Source organism: Pelophylax lessonae (assembly GCF_965119305.1).
Source record: "Pelophylax lessonae genome assembly, chromosome: 2".
NCBI classification, from domain to species: Eukaryota; Metazoa; Chordata; class Amphibia; order Anura; family Ranidae; genus Pelophylax; species Pelophylax lessonae.
This window is the reverse complement of record NC_138769.1, coordinates 665,251,130-665,269,579: the sequence shown is the minus strand read 5'-3', so window position 1 is coordinate 665,269,579 and position 18,450 is coordinate 665,251,130. Positions and strand designations below refer to the sequence as shown.

At 47.5% G+C, this 18,450-nt stretch overlaps 1 protein-coding gene across 1 annotated transcript in view; it reads right to left on the bottom strand.

Annotated features, from left to right (window-relative positions):
• CWF19L2 (CWF19 like cell cycle control factor 2) overlaps positions 1-18,450 on the bottom strand; it is a 410,652-nt gene that overhangs the window by 13,051 nt on the left and 379,151 nt on the right. Inside the window, exon 16 of the mRNA XM_082245347.1 lies at positions 5,198-5,278. Within this exon, the coding sequence (XP_082101473.1) occupies positions 5,198-5,278 (81 nt within the window). The remainder of the gene's footprint in view (positions 1-5,197; positions 5,279-18,450) is intronic.

Below are 18,450 nucleotides of genomic sequence, written 5' to 3'. Positions count from 1 at the left end.
AGATTGTAAGCTCCATGTCAAGGCCATCCTAATCCTTCCGTATTGAACTGTATTGTAACTGTATTGTCTCCCTTTATATTGTAAAGCGCTGGGAAAACAACGCTATATAAACCCTGTATAATATTAACCATATGTGTTAAAGGAGTAACACTGATCAAGAAATGAAATCACCAAGCTGTGTATATATGTACAATGAGCCCACTTGCTTGTTAGCAGTGTTTAAGGGTGTAGAGCAGTGTGTAGAGCAGGGGTCTCCAAACAAAAGGCCTTCAAGCCACATTTTATCTGGCTCGAGTTTAAGGTCAGTGGTGTATCCGCAATGTGCACAAATTGAGGATTCAGGTCAGCACAGGCTGCCTATAGACTCTGCTTCTCCACAGTCTACAGTAGGTTCTCGCCAGCACCCTAGCAACCAATAATATGCCCTGCCCCTCAGCTCCCAGCCTGCTGTGACAGCACTCTGTAAGCCTTAAAGCGATAAAGAGGGACCTTGATGTAAGGGGGGACGCAGAGGAGGACCCTGATGTAAGGGGGGATGCAGACGGGGACCCTGATGTAAGGGGGGAACGCAGACGGGGACCCTGATGTAAGGGGGGAATGCAGACGGGGACCCTGATGTAAGGGGGGAACGCAGACGGGGACCCTGATGTAAGGGGAGATGCAGATGGGGACCCTGATGTAAGGGGGGACGCAGATGGGGACCCTGATGCAAGGGGGGGAGCTGATGGGGACCCTGATGCAGGGGGGGGGGGACGATGATGGGGACCCTGATGCAAGGGGGGAGGACTCTGATGCAAGGGGGGAGAACTCTGATGGGGACCCTGATGCAAGGGGGGAGAACTCTGATGGGGACCCTGATGCAAGGGGGGAGGACTCTGATGGGGACCCTGATGCAAGGGGGGGACTCTGATGGGGACCCTGATTTAAGGGGGGGGGCCTCTGATGGGGACCTTGATGTAAGGGGGGGGGACTCTGATGGGGACCCTGATGTAAGGGGGGACTGACAGGGACCTTGATGTAAGAGGGAACTCTGATTAGGACCCTAATATAAAAGATGGGGACCCTAAAGTAAGGGGAGGACTCAGATAGGAACACTAATGTAAGGGGAGACTCTGATCCAGACACTGATGTAAGAGGAGACTCAAATGAAGACCCTGGTGTGAGGGGTCAGATAGGAACCCTGATAAAAGGGGAGACTCAGATGGAGACCCTGATGTAAAGGTTTATTTATAAAACTTTTTTTTATTTTGGGGCTGGCAAATATTTGTAAAATTTCAATGTGGCCTCCGCACTGAAAACGTTTTTAGAACCCTGGTGTAAAGGGTAAAAGGTAAACTCCGGGCAAGATTAATATTGTCTAAATACAGGAGGCAGCCATGTATATTCTGCTTCCCTGAATCCTGGTGCCCTTTGAGTATTTTCTGCAGAGCTTTTTATTAATTCAACATGAAACAACTCTTGTATTTTCCTCTGTGAATGAATTTCCTGAACTAAAGACCAGTCACTGTTTGTCCAGGGTGACTGGTTTTGTATATACCCCCTCCTGTAGTTTTCTGCAGGCAGCCTGTAGTGGAATGTCCTACTAGGTTCCTCTCACAGATCTACTCTCTGCAGAGGCTATATGGAGCACAGTGATAATTTCACCGCTACTTTTACAAGGTGATATCTGGGTTTGTAAACTAATTTTGTGCATGCAAAGGGGACTTATATCCTATGTGTCTATTGCGGGATGTAATTAAACCAAAATGTATGTGCCTGGAATTATGCTTTACCTGAAAAGATATACACTGTATGTATGCTTTTTTAATTTTAAGTGTTACTTCACCTTATGGCCCCTTTCACACTAACAATCCGATCCGATCCGCCTGTCAGTTTTTCAGGCGGACCTGATTGGATGCCCCATGCATTCCTATGGGGCAGCGGATGTCAGCAGAGACATCTCCGCTGACACCCGATCCGATCCTGTCCGTCAAATCCGGACGGGTGGAAACCCTATTTTCCATCCGTCTGGCAGATGGGATCGGATGAAAATGGACTGGGGGCCCATTCTCATCCGATTCTCCCATAGAGGACAGCGGGATCTGACAGCTCCATCTCCGCACACAGAGTGGAGACGGAGCGGTCATCCGCCTGCTCAGCGGGGATCGGCGGATCGATCCCCCGCTGAGCAGAACGGAGTGCAACGACGGAACAGATAGTGTGAAAGGACCCTTACAGAAAAAAATGTTACATAGTTAGTCAGGTTGAAAAAAAAAGACAAGTCTATCTAGTTCAACCCACAAAAGAGAAAAAAAAAAAAAATCACACAATCCCATATACACAATCCTATACCCACAGGTGATCCAGAGGAAGGCAAAACCCCCCAGCAGAGCATGATCCAATTTGCTCCAGCAGGGGAAACAATTCCTTCCTGATCCCCCAAGAGACAATCAGATACTCCCTGGATAAACTTTACCTATACATATTAGTACCCATTTATATTATGTACATTTAGAGGTATGTAAAGGTGAACGAACACCAGGGGGGTGGACAGTATTCGTTCACCTTTACATTCTCTTCTGTAAAGGTGAACACTTTTAATCGGAGCTCCAGGCTCCCCCCAAAAAAATTAAAAGTCAGCAGCTACAAATACTGTAGCTGCTGACTTTTAGTATAAGGACACTTACCTGTCCTGAGATCCAGCGATCTCCTCACCGGAGTCGATTCTTTAATCGGCTTCGGGTTCAGGCATAGGCATCTGAAGTAGGAGAAACCGGAAGTAAAGTCTTGCAACTTCACAGCTGGTTTCCTGTCGCTTTGCACCTTGTGAACGGTGCCGTAGTCTTCAGGGACCTGTGATGTGAGACTCCAGGTCATAAATGCTTCAACTTGAACATACATTGCATATAGAGTGCATCCCAAAAGTATTCATAGTGCTTCACTTTTTCCACATTTTGTTATGTTACAGGCTTATTCCAAAATGGATTAAATGGATTATTTTGCTCAAAATTCTACAAACAATACCCCCTAATGACAATGTGAAAGAAGTTTGCTGGAAATCTTTGCACATTTTTTAAAAATAAAAAAATGAATAAAATCCCATGTACATAAGTATTCACAGCCTTTGCTCAACACTTTGTTGAAGCACCTTTGGCACCAATATTACAGCCTCAAGTCTTTTTGAGTATGATGCTACAAGCTTGGCACACTTATTTTTGGGCGGTTTATCCTATTCTTCTTTGCAGGACAGCTCAAGCTCCATCAAGATGGATGAGGAGCATTAGTGCACAGCCATATTTCTATCTCTTCAGAGATGTTCAATTGGGTTCAAGTCTGGGCTCTGGCTGAGCCACTCAAGGACATTCACAGAGTTGTCTGCAGTCACTTATTTGTTATCTAGGCTGTGTGCTTAGGGTCATTGTCCTGTTGGAAAATAAACTTTTACCCCCGTCTGAGGTCCAGTGCGGTCTGGAGAAGGTTTTCATCAAAGATGTTCTCTGTACATTGCTGCATTCATCTTTCCCTTGATCCTGACCAGTCTACCATTCCCTGCCACTGAAAAATATCCCCACAGCATGACGCTGCCAGAGTCCAGACCCCCTGAGCATATCTATGCTGAGAACGCCTCCCCACCCGGACAAGCTGGCATCCGTGGCGACAACTGTCCAGTACAGGGGGAGAAGGATTTTCCCTGTTATAGCACTGGAGAAGGAAGCCACCTCTAGAGACCATGGATCCTTGTCCCATTTCACCAGAATCTCTTTTGCAGTGAACTGTGGAACTGTGCGAACAGAGTGACTCGAAGGTGGACACCATCAGGCCCAGCACCCATAGGCAAGCCCGGAGGGATGATTGTTTGCTGAACAACAGAAGCGGAATTGTCTCCTGCAATGTCTGGAGTTCTTCCAGAGGAAGAAACACTCTAGCGGAGGCCGAGTCTAGAGTCAGACCCAGATAGTCCAGTTTTTGAGGACAGAACCAAAGCATACTTCTGAAGGTGCAGAATCCAATCAAAGTCCCTCAGAGTTTGCAGGGTAATCTCTGAGGAAGTCACGTGATCGTGACGATACCCGTGGGAGGACTCGGGTGACTGAGGACTGTGTTTGTGGAACATATGAGAGCATACGAGAGCTGCTGCCCCGTCAGATGATTTTTTAAAGCGCACCATCTCAAGTTTTAATGTAAGTAGATATTATGCAATAAATGTGAAATCTTTATATACTACACAATGGGAGTGTATCTTTTATACTGAGGGGTCGTGGAGGAAAGGAAGTCCAGACAAAGCCAGCTCAGTGAGGAGAGTGGAAAGAGATTCAACAGCTGAGAAGCCTGGAATTAACCCTAGCAGGGGAAGGCGATTTTAGACCTGGAAACAGGTCTAAATTGGAGGTGAGTGCAGTAGTGAAAGGTAATGGGAGTCACAGCACAATTATATTAACTGAAATCCACAAGGGTGAAAGTGGAAAAACTGCAGAATATGAGAAGCACATTTAAAGGGAAAAATATTTAAGAGGAAAAGCACTACTAATTGAATTATATTTATCTGGGACTGTCACATTTGTTTTATTTTATTGTACACGAGAAAGTTTGTCACTGAATAATGATAGCTTTGTGGTTTGAAAGTAAGGTTTTGGTTTAAAAACAATAATTGGATTGCACATGGATAGGCGCAGCCAACATTTTTGATTTTATCTCTTTAAGTATTGTCTTCGCTGACCTGGATTTTGCTGTGGGGAACACTAATAATAGTAAAAGGAGTTTCTAAATGGGTTGTAAGGATTACAAATTTGGGAGAACTAACTTGCAAAGCAGCCCCTTGCACAATTGTCCACAGATCCTGTTTGTCTGCTGTAGCAAACCCGTCACCAACCACATCCATGGCACTGCTGCAGTCTCTAACCATCTTCTATAGTATGCCTATGGTTGTTGACCATGCATGCTGTATATTATGTGCATCCCTTAGCTGATGTTAGCGGCCACACTTGAGGCCTCCTTTATCTATTAGGTTGGCCACCACTGATTTCACTGATTCAAGACCATTTCGAAAATGAAGAATACTGGCAAAACCTGGAATTTAGAAAGCAGAGTATACAGTACAACTGATCAGGATGGAAACTAGCAGCAATGTTGTATCCTTTATATCAGTTTACATAAAAAATGTCATGCTTGACTGAAGTCTACCTTTAATTTGGTGATCAGACAGATGTACTCTACTTACTGATCGCCGAACATCCTTTGTGGAAAGATCAATCAGCTTCTTATTCATGGACCATTCTTCGTCAGATTCCATGATTGCTTTCTGTACCCAAAATATAAGCAAACAGCACATATCTGTAAGTTCAAAGTTACATCTCTGCTTCATGTTTTGTAATTCTCAGATCCAACTACCCCAAATCAAAAGCACATCAAAGGACTGCAAAGTGTAGCTCCAAGCAAAAAAACAAAAACAAAAACCTGAATATTTAGAGCTAGTCATATATTTATGAAGGCTTTCAGATGTTTAGATAAAAAGTACTGAAAGACTATTACCCCAACTGAGTAGGACATGCATATACACAAGCGTATGGTGTGAGGGAGCATACAACTCCAGTGATGCGCTTCTATTTTTCCAGTACCTGGCTATTGGCTTAAATACCAAACAAGGGTAATAAGCCTTCCCTACACTCTCAAAGCAGAACTAGAGATTTACAGCACATAATTCTCTCACACAGCCCAGCCACTCTACTACTTCCTCATTCAGCTACATCATCAATCTGCAAGTATTCATTATATTATAGTATAGAGTGAGGGCCAGCCCCATATATATTGAAAAACACAGAGCAGAAATTAGGAAATGGGCATTTAAGATGGTGACTCCCATAAAAGATCACAATGCATCACACATGCATGTATAAAAATTATATAAGAAATGTATTATTTATTACATACAATATATCAAAAAAGGTGTACGGGGCAGATAACAGCCCATATGGGTAAAAAAAAAAAAAAAAAAAAAAAAACGTGTATATAGGAAAGACATCAATCATAATATGAGACCATTATGAAAGCTAAACCTTGTAGGTACATTTTACTCATGTGTGGCCAAGCTCCCCAGGGACTGCCCTTTTTATCTTCATTAGGGATTGCTCTGTGTGGGGCTTTCCATGTTGGATTGGTGGGCTCTTGGGAGACCCGGACACCGTCTATGGGCATGAAGGGTATTGAGGACTATTCCTCTCTTTTCGCTGATTGGCTGATGCAATTTGATTATTACTCCATATTTAAGGGTAAGGACTATACCAATTTTGGGACCTTTTGCCCCATTTTGGACAATTCCCTTTTTTTCTTTTTTTGTTTGGGTTTATCATGTTGATGGTAGTATTGAGATATCCATTTTCTTTTTTTGTTTTTGGATAGGTGTTTTCTTCCTCTTAGATAGAGGCCATACCTGGGTGTGTCATCTGCGTCTCCATTGGTTGCCTACAAACTGTAGCGTACATTATGATCTCCCTCTAGCTTGCACAAATGCAGCGCAATTTTTAAGGTATAAGTTCTCCCCCCCCCTCCTTTTTTTTTCTCCTTGAGATGGGATATAATATATACATATATATGTGTAATGTAATATGTAAGAAATTGTAACTTGTAGTTGATCGTATATATATTCTCGTGTATATACCAGATATCTATGACCCACATATGGACAATGGAGCCCTGAAGAAGCCCTCTGTACCGCAAAACACGTTGGCGGATTCCGTGTGGCAAATGTCATATTATGATTGATGTCTTTCCTATATACATGTGTTATTTTACCCATATAGGCTTTTATCTGCCCCTGTACACCTTTTTTTGATATACTGTATGTAATAAATATTCAATTTCTTCTATACTTTTTTATACAAGTATGTGTGATGCATTCTGGTATTTTATGGGAGTCCCTGTCTAAAATTCCCATTTCCTAATTCCTGCTCTGTGTTTTTCTACATCATTAATCTCCTCACTCAGGGCAGGTAAGAGAAAACCTCTTTGGGTGCACAGGTGTAAAGAGAGCCTCTCTTGCCTCCATATTACCTAGCTTGGGTGCAGGACTGAGCTGCCAGACTGACAGCTCAGACCTGATGATCACATGGGGAGTGTGTGGCACAACCTGGGTAAATAGCAGAGCTCTGCTGTCAGTGTGACAGCCACGCAACTCTACAAACAAAGCGCAGAGAAAAGCTGTCTAAATGAAAGCAGAGCAATGTCAATTACACAGGGAGAGCAGTGCTCTTCCTGTGTAATCTATAAGACTGAGCTGTCAGTTTGTCAAGTAAGTTTATACATATTCTAATATAACTACCCTTCCTCCCTAAATATTTAGCAAGTCTACACTGAGCTAAGGGTCACAATAAAGTAGTTTTAAAGGCACAAGGTTGTTTATCTTAATGCATTCTATGAATTAATGTGAAAACCTTCTGGGTGCAGCAATGTGCTTGAGAGCAGTGGATCTCCTAGGTCTCTCTCCTCATTGGCTCACACAGCAGCGGGAGCTGCAGTAAGCCAATGAGGAGAGAGTGGGTGGCAGGACCGAACCGAGCAGTGTGTGTGAACAGACACAAAGAGCATGGCTCGTGCACGAGCCTCCTAGCAAGAGGTTTGCTATTGGAGGCACTTGGCAGGGGGAGGTGCCAGAACCTCCAGTGAGGGATCCACAAAGAAGAGAATCGGGGCTGCTCTCTGCAAAACCATTGCACGTTTGTTAAAAACAAAAAAAATATTTAAAGAATATGTAATCCCAAGAACAAAAAAATGGATTTTTGTCTTACCTTAAAATCCTTTTCTCTTAAGTTCGTTGACAGACGCAGCTCCATATAATTCTTGACCACTGGTTATGCTGCCCCCTACAGGAGTAGAACACTAGGCAGGAAAAAGCTTTACCACGACTATGGGGCCGTCCCTGCAGGCATACACCCACACACTCTGCTATAGCCTTCAGTTTCGTTGCAAGCAGTGTTTAGGGGAAAAACCCCAACTCACTCAAGATAGAGGGGTGGGTGCTGTGTCTGTCAATGAACTTCAGACAAAAGGATTTTGCGGTAAGACAAAAATCCAGTTTTCTCTATCGTTCATTGACAGACGCAGCTCCATATAATTCTTGACCATTGGGACGTCCCAAAGCAGTAAATGCATGAGGGGTGGGAAAACAACGCAGAAAAAGAACGTAATTCCCAACAAGGCTAAAATGTTAGCCAACCAGAGAATATAGAGCTCAACCAGGAACAACAGGAGCTCACCTGGTCAAACACCCTCAAAGAGACCCCGTCTCTTTCAAACAGCAGCCTGCAAAACCTTGCGGCCAAAAAAAGCATCCAATTATGCCAACACCTCTACTTTATAAAATTTTTGTGAACGTGTGCACAGACGACCAAGTTGCCACCTTGCAAGCTTATATCACTGACGCCTGATGGCGAAAAGTCCAAGAAGCATTCAGCGTCCTCATAGAATGCGCCTTCACAGGGAAAGGTGGAACCTGACCCTTCAGTGAATAAGCCTGAATGACCAACTGCCTGATCCACCTAGAAATGGACGCAGCAGACGCAGCCAATCCCTTTCTGGGTCCTTCCATAAGGACAAACAGAGAATCTGATTTCCTAAAAGATTCAGAAGTCGCCAGGTAAACCCTAATTGCCCGAACCACATCCAAAGAATGCAGAGCAATTTCCCTAGAATGCTTAGGCATAGGACATAAAGAAGGCAGCACAATGTCTTCATTGAGACAGAAATCAGAAACCACCTTAGGAAGAAACAAATGACTAGGTCAAAGTACCACTTTATCTCTGTGGACCACCAAATAAGCGAACGGCAGGAAAAACACCGCCAATTCAGATACTCTGCAAGCAGAAGTAATAGCCACCAAAAAGACAACCCTCTGAGACAAGGTAGGCAGAGGAATCTCCCTAATGTTCTCAAAAGGAGGTTTTTGAAGAACAGACAATACCAAATTTAGATCCCATGGAGGTAACGGGGATCGCCTCGGAGGGGCCACATGATGGACCCCTTGGATAAAGGTGCGAATCAATGCATGCGAGGCTAAAAGACGTTGGAAAACACAGTTAAGGCTGACACTTGGCCTTTAATAGTGGCCAAGGCCAACTTCTGTTCAACACCTCTTTGAAGGAAAGCCAAAATCCTAGCCACCGAAAAAAGGCGAGGAAGCACCTTCATGGATTCACACCAAGAAATGTACCACGTATGATGATAGATATGCCTGGAAGTAGACTTCCTGGCCCCTATCCTTCAACACCTGGCTTTAAACAGCCACGTCGTGAAAGCCAGCGACTGTAAAGCAGAATGGAACATTGTTCCTTGAGACAGCAGATCTTCCCTGAGAGGAAGTCTCCAAGGAGCATCGGCGACCAATCTTACCAGAACTGCATACCAAGACCAGTGAGGCCAGTCTGGAGCCACCAGAATGACTGGAATCCCCTCTATTCTGCGCAGAAGTCTCGGCAGGAGTTTCAGAGGTGAAAACGAGTAGATCAGCCGATAATGACACCAAGGAGCCACCAGTGCATCTACGGCGTCGGCTAGGGGATTTCGTGACCTGGCTACAAACCTTTGAACCTTCTTGTTGAGCTGAGAGGCCAACAGGTCGACATCGGGTGTCCCCCACTGAGCACACAGGAGGTGAAACACCTCCGGGTGTAGAGACCATTCCCCTTGATCCAACACCTGATGGCTCAGGTAGTCTGCCTGCCAGTTTGCCACACCTGGAATATGTACCGGAGAGCTGGAACAAAATTCTCTGCCCCTTTCAAGATCTCGGCCACCTCCCAGGCTGCTAGGACACTCTTGGTGCCCCCTTGATAATTGATGGAAGCCACGGTCGTGGCGTTGTCCGATTGAACCTGGACTGGAGAACCTTGTAGATGATTTGTCCAGTGAAAAAGACAAAGCTTTATTGCCCTGAGTTCCAGAACATTGATCGGTAGTCTGGACTCTTCCACTGTCCAAGACCCCTGGGCACACAGTTTCTTCAGCACTCCTCCCAAGCCGGACAGGCTGGCGTCTGTGGTGACCACGGTCCAATAAAAAGGAAGGAAAGACTTGCCCTGGCACAATACCAACGAACGAAGCCACCATAGAAGAGCAGTCTTTGTAATGTGACTCAACCGAACCATAGAGTCCAAGGATTTTGGATCTTTGTTCCATTTGACCAGAATTTCCCTCTGTAAGCGTCTGGTGTGGAACTGAGGAAATGGGACCGCCTCGAAGGTCGACACCATCAGCCCTAGGACTCTCATACAAGTCCGCAGAGAGGACAGATTGTTGGACAGTAACAAAAGAATCGTCCCTTGCAACTTCTGCAGCTTGTCCAGGGGAAGAAAAAACCTTTGCAGATTCAGAGTCCAGAGTCAGACCCAGGTAGACCAGACATGAGATGGTATCAGGGCTGATTTTGCAAAATTGATAGTCCAACCAAACTCTTGCAGAGTCCTTACAGTGATTGCCAAATCCACCAACAGAGCTGAATGAGAATCTGCTCTTAACAGAAGATCATCTAGGTACACCAGGACCGCAATCACCTCTGACGTAGAAGTGCCAATATTGGAGCCAACACCTTTGTGAAGACCCTGGGAGCAGAGGCAAGACCAAACAGTAACACCACAAATTTAAAGTGGTCCTCTCCCACAGCGAAGCGAAGAAAATGCTGGTATCCAGCGTAGATAGTGATGTGTAGATGTGCGTCCTTTATATCGAAAGAGGCAAACAGGTCTCCCTGATGTAGGGACGCCACCATCGTGCAAACAGATTCCATTCGAAACTTCTGAACCCACAATAAGCGGTTCAGAGCTTCGAGATCCAGGATAGGACACACTTTGCCGCCCTTCCTGGGCACAGTGAACAGGTTTGAATAAAACCCTTGAAAGCGTTCCCAAGAGGGAACCGTCACAATCCCTCCCTGCGACAGCAGATCTTGCACCACCTCTCTTAGGTCCAGTAACCGAACTGGAGATGGACAGGTTCTTTCTGTCCAACCTCTGCCTAACGGTTGGGACCTGAATTCGCTCTTGTAACCCGATCGGATCAGTTCGTGAACCCATTTGACTTGAATCAAGGAAGTCCATGGTTCCGGAAAGAAGCGAAGACGCCCCCCCCCCCCCCCCCCCCCAGAAATGGGTGAGGGTGTCTCTTCATGCAGACAAAGATTTGTCCGCAGATCTGGATTGGCCTGTTCTCGGCTTACCCGATCATGTCTTCTTTGAACCCCCAAAATACCTAAATGGCTTAGCTCCTTTCTCCTGCGCCCCTATGAGCAGTAAATGAAGGCCCCCGTCTATTGCGCAGTGCCTTGCTCTTGGTGGATTGGGGAAGAAGAGTACTCTTCCCACCCGTAAGGCCTTTGATCAACTCATCCAAGGAGGAACCAAACAGTTTGTCCCCCGTAAAGGGAAGGTCAGAAAGAGCCTTTTTGGAAGCCCGGTCCACAGACCAGCTTTTCAGCCACACCATGTGCCTAATCGCAACCCCCACCGCAGATACTCTGGCCACCAGTGGAGCCGCATCCAGTGACACATCACATATATACACAAGGGCTTGTATCATTTAATCCGTTAGCTCGGTCAGTCCCGACGGGAGCTGCTCCGTTTCTAAGTCACCTTTTAGTAACTTCGCCCATTCGGCTATGGTCTGTGACACCAGAGTGATCACAAAGACCGGTTTCAGTATTGCGCCCGCGATCACATGCAAATAGCGGGACAGAGACTCAACCCGTCTATCCAAAGGGGTCTGTAAATACCGTGGATTCCTCCACCGGAACTACTGTAGACTTGTTTAGTCTGGAAACTGGATGATCCACCCTTGGTGGTACGGTCATCGGATACCGCGTCCGCGAAGGAGTAGAGCCTTTTAAAACACTTAGGCACCACTAACAGTTGTTTGATGCGCCCCCACTGTTCATTGACAATGTTGTCAAAAAGTTCCAGACAGGGAAAAAACCTTGCCTGACTCTGGAATTTGAGAGTGCCAAAAGACACCTGCGTCCCTGATGCTGTAGAATCATCCGCCATTTTTAAGGTTTCCCGTACTGACACTATAAGTGTCTCCACCAGCACGTTCTCCCGCGCGGCTGCTGACGAGGCAACATCCTCCTCACCGTCAGCCTGCTAGTGGCATTTTTAAAACAAAATCCACCTTTGACACCAGATTTTCCAAAAACTGATGTAAATGTAGACAGGGGTTGCAACCCGGAGGGTACCGCAACTGCACTGAGAGGGTCTGTGGGTGAAATTTGGTCCTGGGACTCCCTATTTACTTCTGCCTGCTGTCCAGCAATTGCAGACTCCAGGAAAATGGCCACCCCATATTTTCCCATTGGGGAAATACCAAAACATGGCTGCTCATGCATTTCAATGGGAATTGTTTACAGAACGAAAGCTACAGCAAAATGGCGGCCCCCCACGGCATGCCATGCGATCTCCAGGGCCCCCTAGGGGGGGTCATCAGACTGCGGCATTGGGGGGTCCCAAGGTGGGGCCCCCACCAGGATAAACCTCTCCCCCCCCCTGCAGAACCACCGCAGTGGCCACAATACATCCGCCCCCGTGAGTTAGGAACCTGCTCGGGGGGGGGGGGGGGAGACTAAGAGAGGCCTGGTATCACCAAGAGGCCAGGGGGACCGAGGGATACCCAAGGGTCCGACATTCCCAGGGAGGGGCCCACGTCCACCCCGAGATCGCCAGAGAAATGGGGAGACACTTACTCACCATACCAATGGCTTTAGGTGGGTACCACTCCGATTGGACTACCTCTCCACCTGGGATGGGGGTGCTGACTGCCAGGGGGTACGCTGCGACTCAGGGCGACCAAGGACGTATGCGTCCCGGCGAGGTGTTTCGCTCACGGGCCAGCCCCCGTCCATCGGGGCTCTGTCGTGACGAGGCCTAGTGCTGGACTATAACCTGTGCATGCTCGCTGGCCAGGCTGGGAGACCTTAAGGATCTAGCATATCCAGTCCGAAACCCAGCCGGCTGTTGCTTGTAGTTCTCTCAGGAACAAAACTGACTAAAAAATAAAGTCTTACAAAAAGGTTAAAAAAAATAACAGCTAGTCTAGGAGGTCCTACTCCTAATCTAGGCAGAAACAAACTGAAGGCTATAGCAGAGTGTGTGGGTCTATGCCTGCAGGGATGGCTCCATAGGTGTGGTAAAGCTTTTTCCTGTATTTTGTTCTACTCCTGAAGGGGCAAGAATGTTCTTACTTTCATTTTTGCATTTATTGAACAGATATAAGATCATGGTTTCAATAGTATTTTTAGCAGACCAAAAGGAAGCAAATTAGAGAATTTATTTAAAGGATTTACATCTGCTTTAATGGGCCAGTACTGGGATTCTGCAACACATATATTTGAAACTTTACAAAATCTCCCCACTGAATGAGACTGACAACAGAGCACAGAGATTACTGCAGAGGACATGGAAGAAGGTGTCACAATTTTATAAACCTCTACCAACATAACAAGCGTTGCGGCAGAAGTAAAGACAGCGGAGGCAGCAAGTGTCAAATACAAATGTAATGTCGACAGGTTTTGCCTAATGAAATCCTGCTGGGTTTCAGTGTCATTTTGCTGAGCCACGTGTAGATGTAGGTCCTGTGTCAGTCGCTTCTTCTAAGTTCTATTTCGCCTGGGCTGCTGAATACATTGAGATGTGATTTATGTGCACAATATCTAGCCATGAATCTCTGATAATGAGTTTTTAGTTGGTCTGTAGGAAATCCGTCTGCGCTGAGAATTGTTGTCTGATTGAAAAGATGTGATCTTTACCCTGCCTTTTTCGGGACTTCAGATGTAATTTTATTCCAGGCTCTGGTAAACTAAAGCTGGACTTTTCTGTGCTAAAGACTGAAAAAAGTTACCTTCTTGTATACCTGTTTAATATACTCTGGGAGGGCAACTAAAAGATCATAACAAAACAATTCCATGCTTTGCCCAGGGACACAGGGAAGGCAATACGATGTCCTCATTCAGATTAAAGTCAGAGAGAGGGCCAGAACAAACCATTTTGCCCATCAAAGAATGCTGGCTATCTCCAGAGCTGCCAATATACTTCTTGTTCTACCCTGGTGATTGACATGAGCCAAGGCTGTGGCACTGTCCGATTGGATTCATATCGGACACCCCTGAAGGCGATCTGTCCAGTGATTCAGGCACAGCCTGATCGATCGGAGTTCCAGGACATTGATCAGGAGTCTGAACTCTGCCAGTGTCCAAACTCTCTTAGCGGAGTTCTGACCCAGGACACGTTCCCACCCGAACAGACTGGCATCCGTGGTAACCACTGTCCAATACAGGGAGAGAAAAGATTTGCCCTGGCAAGAGTTGGAGAGCGAAGCCACCAGATCAGAGACCCTATTTTTTTTCAGCTCAGCTGGTTTTGATTGTCCAGAGACTTCGGACACTTGTCCCATTTGGCCAAGATCTCTCTTTGCAGGGACCTCGCATAGAACTATGCAAACGTGACCGCCTCGAAGGTAGAACCATCAAGCCCAGCACCCTCATGCAAGTCCAGAGGGACGACCACCTGCTGGACAGCAAGAGAGGAATCGCAGCATTCAACTTTTGAAGCTTGTCCAGAGGAAGGAACACTCTGGCTAGAGCTGAGTCCAGAGTCAGACCCAGATAGTCCAGTTTTGTGGAAGGAACCAGAGCACACTTCTGATAACTGAAACGCCAGCCGAACTCCGTCAGAGTCCGTATAGTGATGTCAACGTTGTCCATCAGAGCAGTAGGAGACTCTGCTGGCAAGAGAAGGTCGTCCAGATAGCCCAGCAATGCGATCCCTTGCTGACGTAACAATGCCAGCACCAGGGCCAACACCTTTGTGAAGACCAGAGGAACAGAGGCGAGACCAAAGGGTAACGCCATAAACTGATAATGCTCCTCTTCCATTGCAAAGCGGAGGAATTGTTGGTGACAGACACATATTGGAATGTGTAAGTAAGCGTTCCTGATGTCGACAGAGGCAAGGAAATCCCACTGATGCAGGGATGCCACCACCGTGCGAATAGACTCCATTCTGAACTTCTGTACCCGCACAAAGCAGTTCAGAGCCTTGAGATCCAGAAATGGACGCATGTTGCCTTCTTTCTTGGGGACCATAAACTGGTTTGAATAAAACCCCTGAAGTGTTGGAACCGGAACAATCACCCCTTGAAGCAACAGGTCTTGCACCGCCCCCAAAGTGGGCTTGCAATCTGTCCAGGGACAGTTGCACATTGGAAGGAAAGAACCTTTCCAGGGGGAAAGAACTAAACTCGATCTTGTAGCTGGACCGTATCACTTCTTGGACTCACTTGTCTTGCACTAGGGAAGACAGAAGGAGCCTTGTCTGCGGGTCTGGAGAAACCCGCTTTGGACTTGCCAGCCCAAGGTCGCTTGGATCCTCCCAAAGAGGTCTTGAAAGGTTATGAACCCTTGTCAGCCTACCCCGAGGGACAAAAAAACTTCCTGTGAGCCGAGAAGGATGGGCTACGTCTGAGACGAGGTTCCTTACCTTTCCAAGCCTACAGAAGAAAGGTTCTCTTCTCCCCTGTGAGACTCTTAATGATGTCATCCAGGATAGCTCCAAACAGGCGACCTCCTTGAAAAGGAAGATCAGTTAAGGCTTTTTTGGAGGTCCAGACCAACATTTGAGCCACAAAACACGCCTAAGGACCACTGCGGAAACAGACTGTCTAGAAAGAAGGGGAACCACATCCAAAGAGGCATCACAGATAAACTGCAGCCCCTGGACCAACTGGTCCGCTAGCTCAGCAAAGGCAGGGGAAAGCTGCTCACCCTCCAGGTCACGGTGTAAAAGCTTAGCCCACTCGGTCAGAGTTATGACACCAGGGCAATGGCAAAGACTGGTCTGAGTGCCGAGCCAGCCACAGTGAACATACTGTGGGCCACAACCTCCGCCTTTCTGTCAGCCAGATCCTTAAAAGCCTTCAATTCTTCTACCGGAATCATGGTTGCCTTATTCAACCTGGAAACCGGAGGATACGCCACCGGTGGAACAGTCCACTTCTTAAGGAGGGACTCTTCAAAGGGGTACCTCACAGAGAATCGCTGTTTTGCGACAAATCCTGACAAATTAGGCAGGAAACGGAAACACCTTTGCCGATCTAGACAGCTTGTGAGTGCCAAAGAGGACTGGTGCCTCCGCCGCAGCTTCAGCTGCATCCTCCATTTTCAAAGTCTCAACGCAGACACAATCAGTGCGTCCACCAGCGCCTTTTCGTGCACTGCTACAGAAGTGGAGGAATTATCCTCACTATCTGAAAACCAAGGGCGGGCCCCGTCTGTGGCTGCCAGATCAGATTTAGGATCTGGAGAGACAGATGAAGCAAAGGAAGGCGCGGGGGGGGGGGGGGGGGGGCGCTTTTTACTACCCTGCCACCTCCACCCGGGACACAAAGGACTCCAGGAACCTCCGTCAGTGCATCAATGGATAATTGGGACCCGGAGGGTCCCGCAGGCTCTGGAGCGGGTAAGATGGGGAAATATGCTCCAAAGACTCCATGAGGTATAAGGGTACCCCACTTAATGCAAAAAGACACCATCAAGGGACACCCCCACCGCGCTGGTAACACCACCTGGTCGCCAGCAACAGAGCGCCCCATGATCCTGCAGCAGAGAGAGGGAGAGGATCCCACCAGATTCACCACCAGACCAGGCAGTCATCGGCAGCACCAAGATCAAAGCACTCTACGCGCGGTGTCCATGAAGGAAAGAGACCCAGGAGTCAGCACCAGGGGATAAGGAGGGGCTGCCACAGCTGAAAACGCCGCCCAGAAGGCTCCACAGTAATGGCCGCCATTGATTTCAATGCCTAATGAAAAATGGGCGCCAGCCTATACAGCAAAAAGGCTACAACTCAATGGCAGCTCCACAGGGCTCCCAGCGTCCCAGGAGGGATCCCTAGGGCCCAGGCAAGGTACAGATCAGAAAGGGGGGCCATGGCAGGAGCCCCCACCAGGTGCATCCCCCTCCCCTCCCGCAAGCCCATCGCCTGGTCAACGGCGGCGCACCCTCTGCCCCTTTGCCAGTACAACACCCTGTCCCAGCCCCAGGAAGTAGCCAGACCACCATACAGTGGCGGAGCCAGAGGGCTAGCTGGGGTGGCAATTGACACCCCAGACGACATCCTTGCCACCCCTGTTGCCACCCCGCTTGCGCTCGCTTATGCCCATAACATTAGCTGAACGAGAGGGCGCCTTGCAGCAAGTTCTCTGTGACTGTACTGTGCAGGGGCAGACTGACCATTCGTGCGGCGTCAGAGGGGGGGCCCCATAAGAGGCTCAGCAGTCTTTCCCTGGAGGTGCCCACACAGCTCGCACTGCAGAATGGAGGACATCTGTGCTCCAATAATGCAGTGAAGAATGGATCCTTGCCGGCGGTGGATGCGGCTATAGGAGAGGAGTCAGGTGCTGGCCGGGATCAGAGTGCTTTAATGGAGCTGTGGGGATGATAATAGTGACAGGCGCTCCGGCCACCTCTCCTCCCTGAAGAATTCAGCTGAGGGGCGGGCCACACATCCCTGCCGTGGGGGACAGCCAGGAGATCGTCGGATGCTGCAGACAGAGAGAGTGCAGAGTGAAGAGAGTGGACGAGGTCTCGGAGGAGCTAGCCAGCCAGACACCCACCCACCCATCCCCCAACCACCCTGACCTGTGTGCAGAGCCAGAGCAGCAGCAGGTCAGACAGTGTAAAACATTTTTGTCACTGACAGGGATTGTGGTGTTCGAAGTTGATTTCTTGACTGAAAACAGAGATGTAAATACATGTCTAATGCTTCCAGGACTTCAACTTTTTTTTTTTACAGACACTTAGATTTACACTGGTGCAATGGAAGACATTGCATGTGATTCGCACCACACTGCTGTGCAAATCACATGCGATGTCTTTGCAATGCGAATTCAGCCATACAGATTGTACAGATTGCATGGCTGAATTTGCATTGCATTTGGACCAAAGTCATTCAAGACCCTTTTTTGGTCTGCCCCAGAATCAGATCGCATGGGTGTTCACACCTATGCGATTCCATTTCTGCCTGAACTGACAGTTTGCACTGCAATATGTGAATTAATCTGGGGGTATCGTTACCTTTGTATTGACACTCCCAGCGATTCGCATATGGCAGTGTGAACTGTCTGTGAGTCGTGTGCAATGCGGGAACCCGCAGTGGATTTGCAGGGTTACCGCATCACACCAATGTGCAATGTGAACCGACACTTGGAAAGGAAACCATAACTCCTCCTGAAAATCCACTGCGGGTTCCCACATTGCACCCGACTCGCAGGCAGTTCACACTGCCATATGCGAATCGCTGGGAGTGTCAATACAAAGGTAACGATACCCCCAGATTAGTTTGCATATCGCAGTGTGAACTGTCAATTCTGACAGGAATCGGATCGCATTAGGTGTGAACACTCATGCAATCTGATGTTGGTGCAGACCAAAAAAAGGGTCCT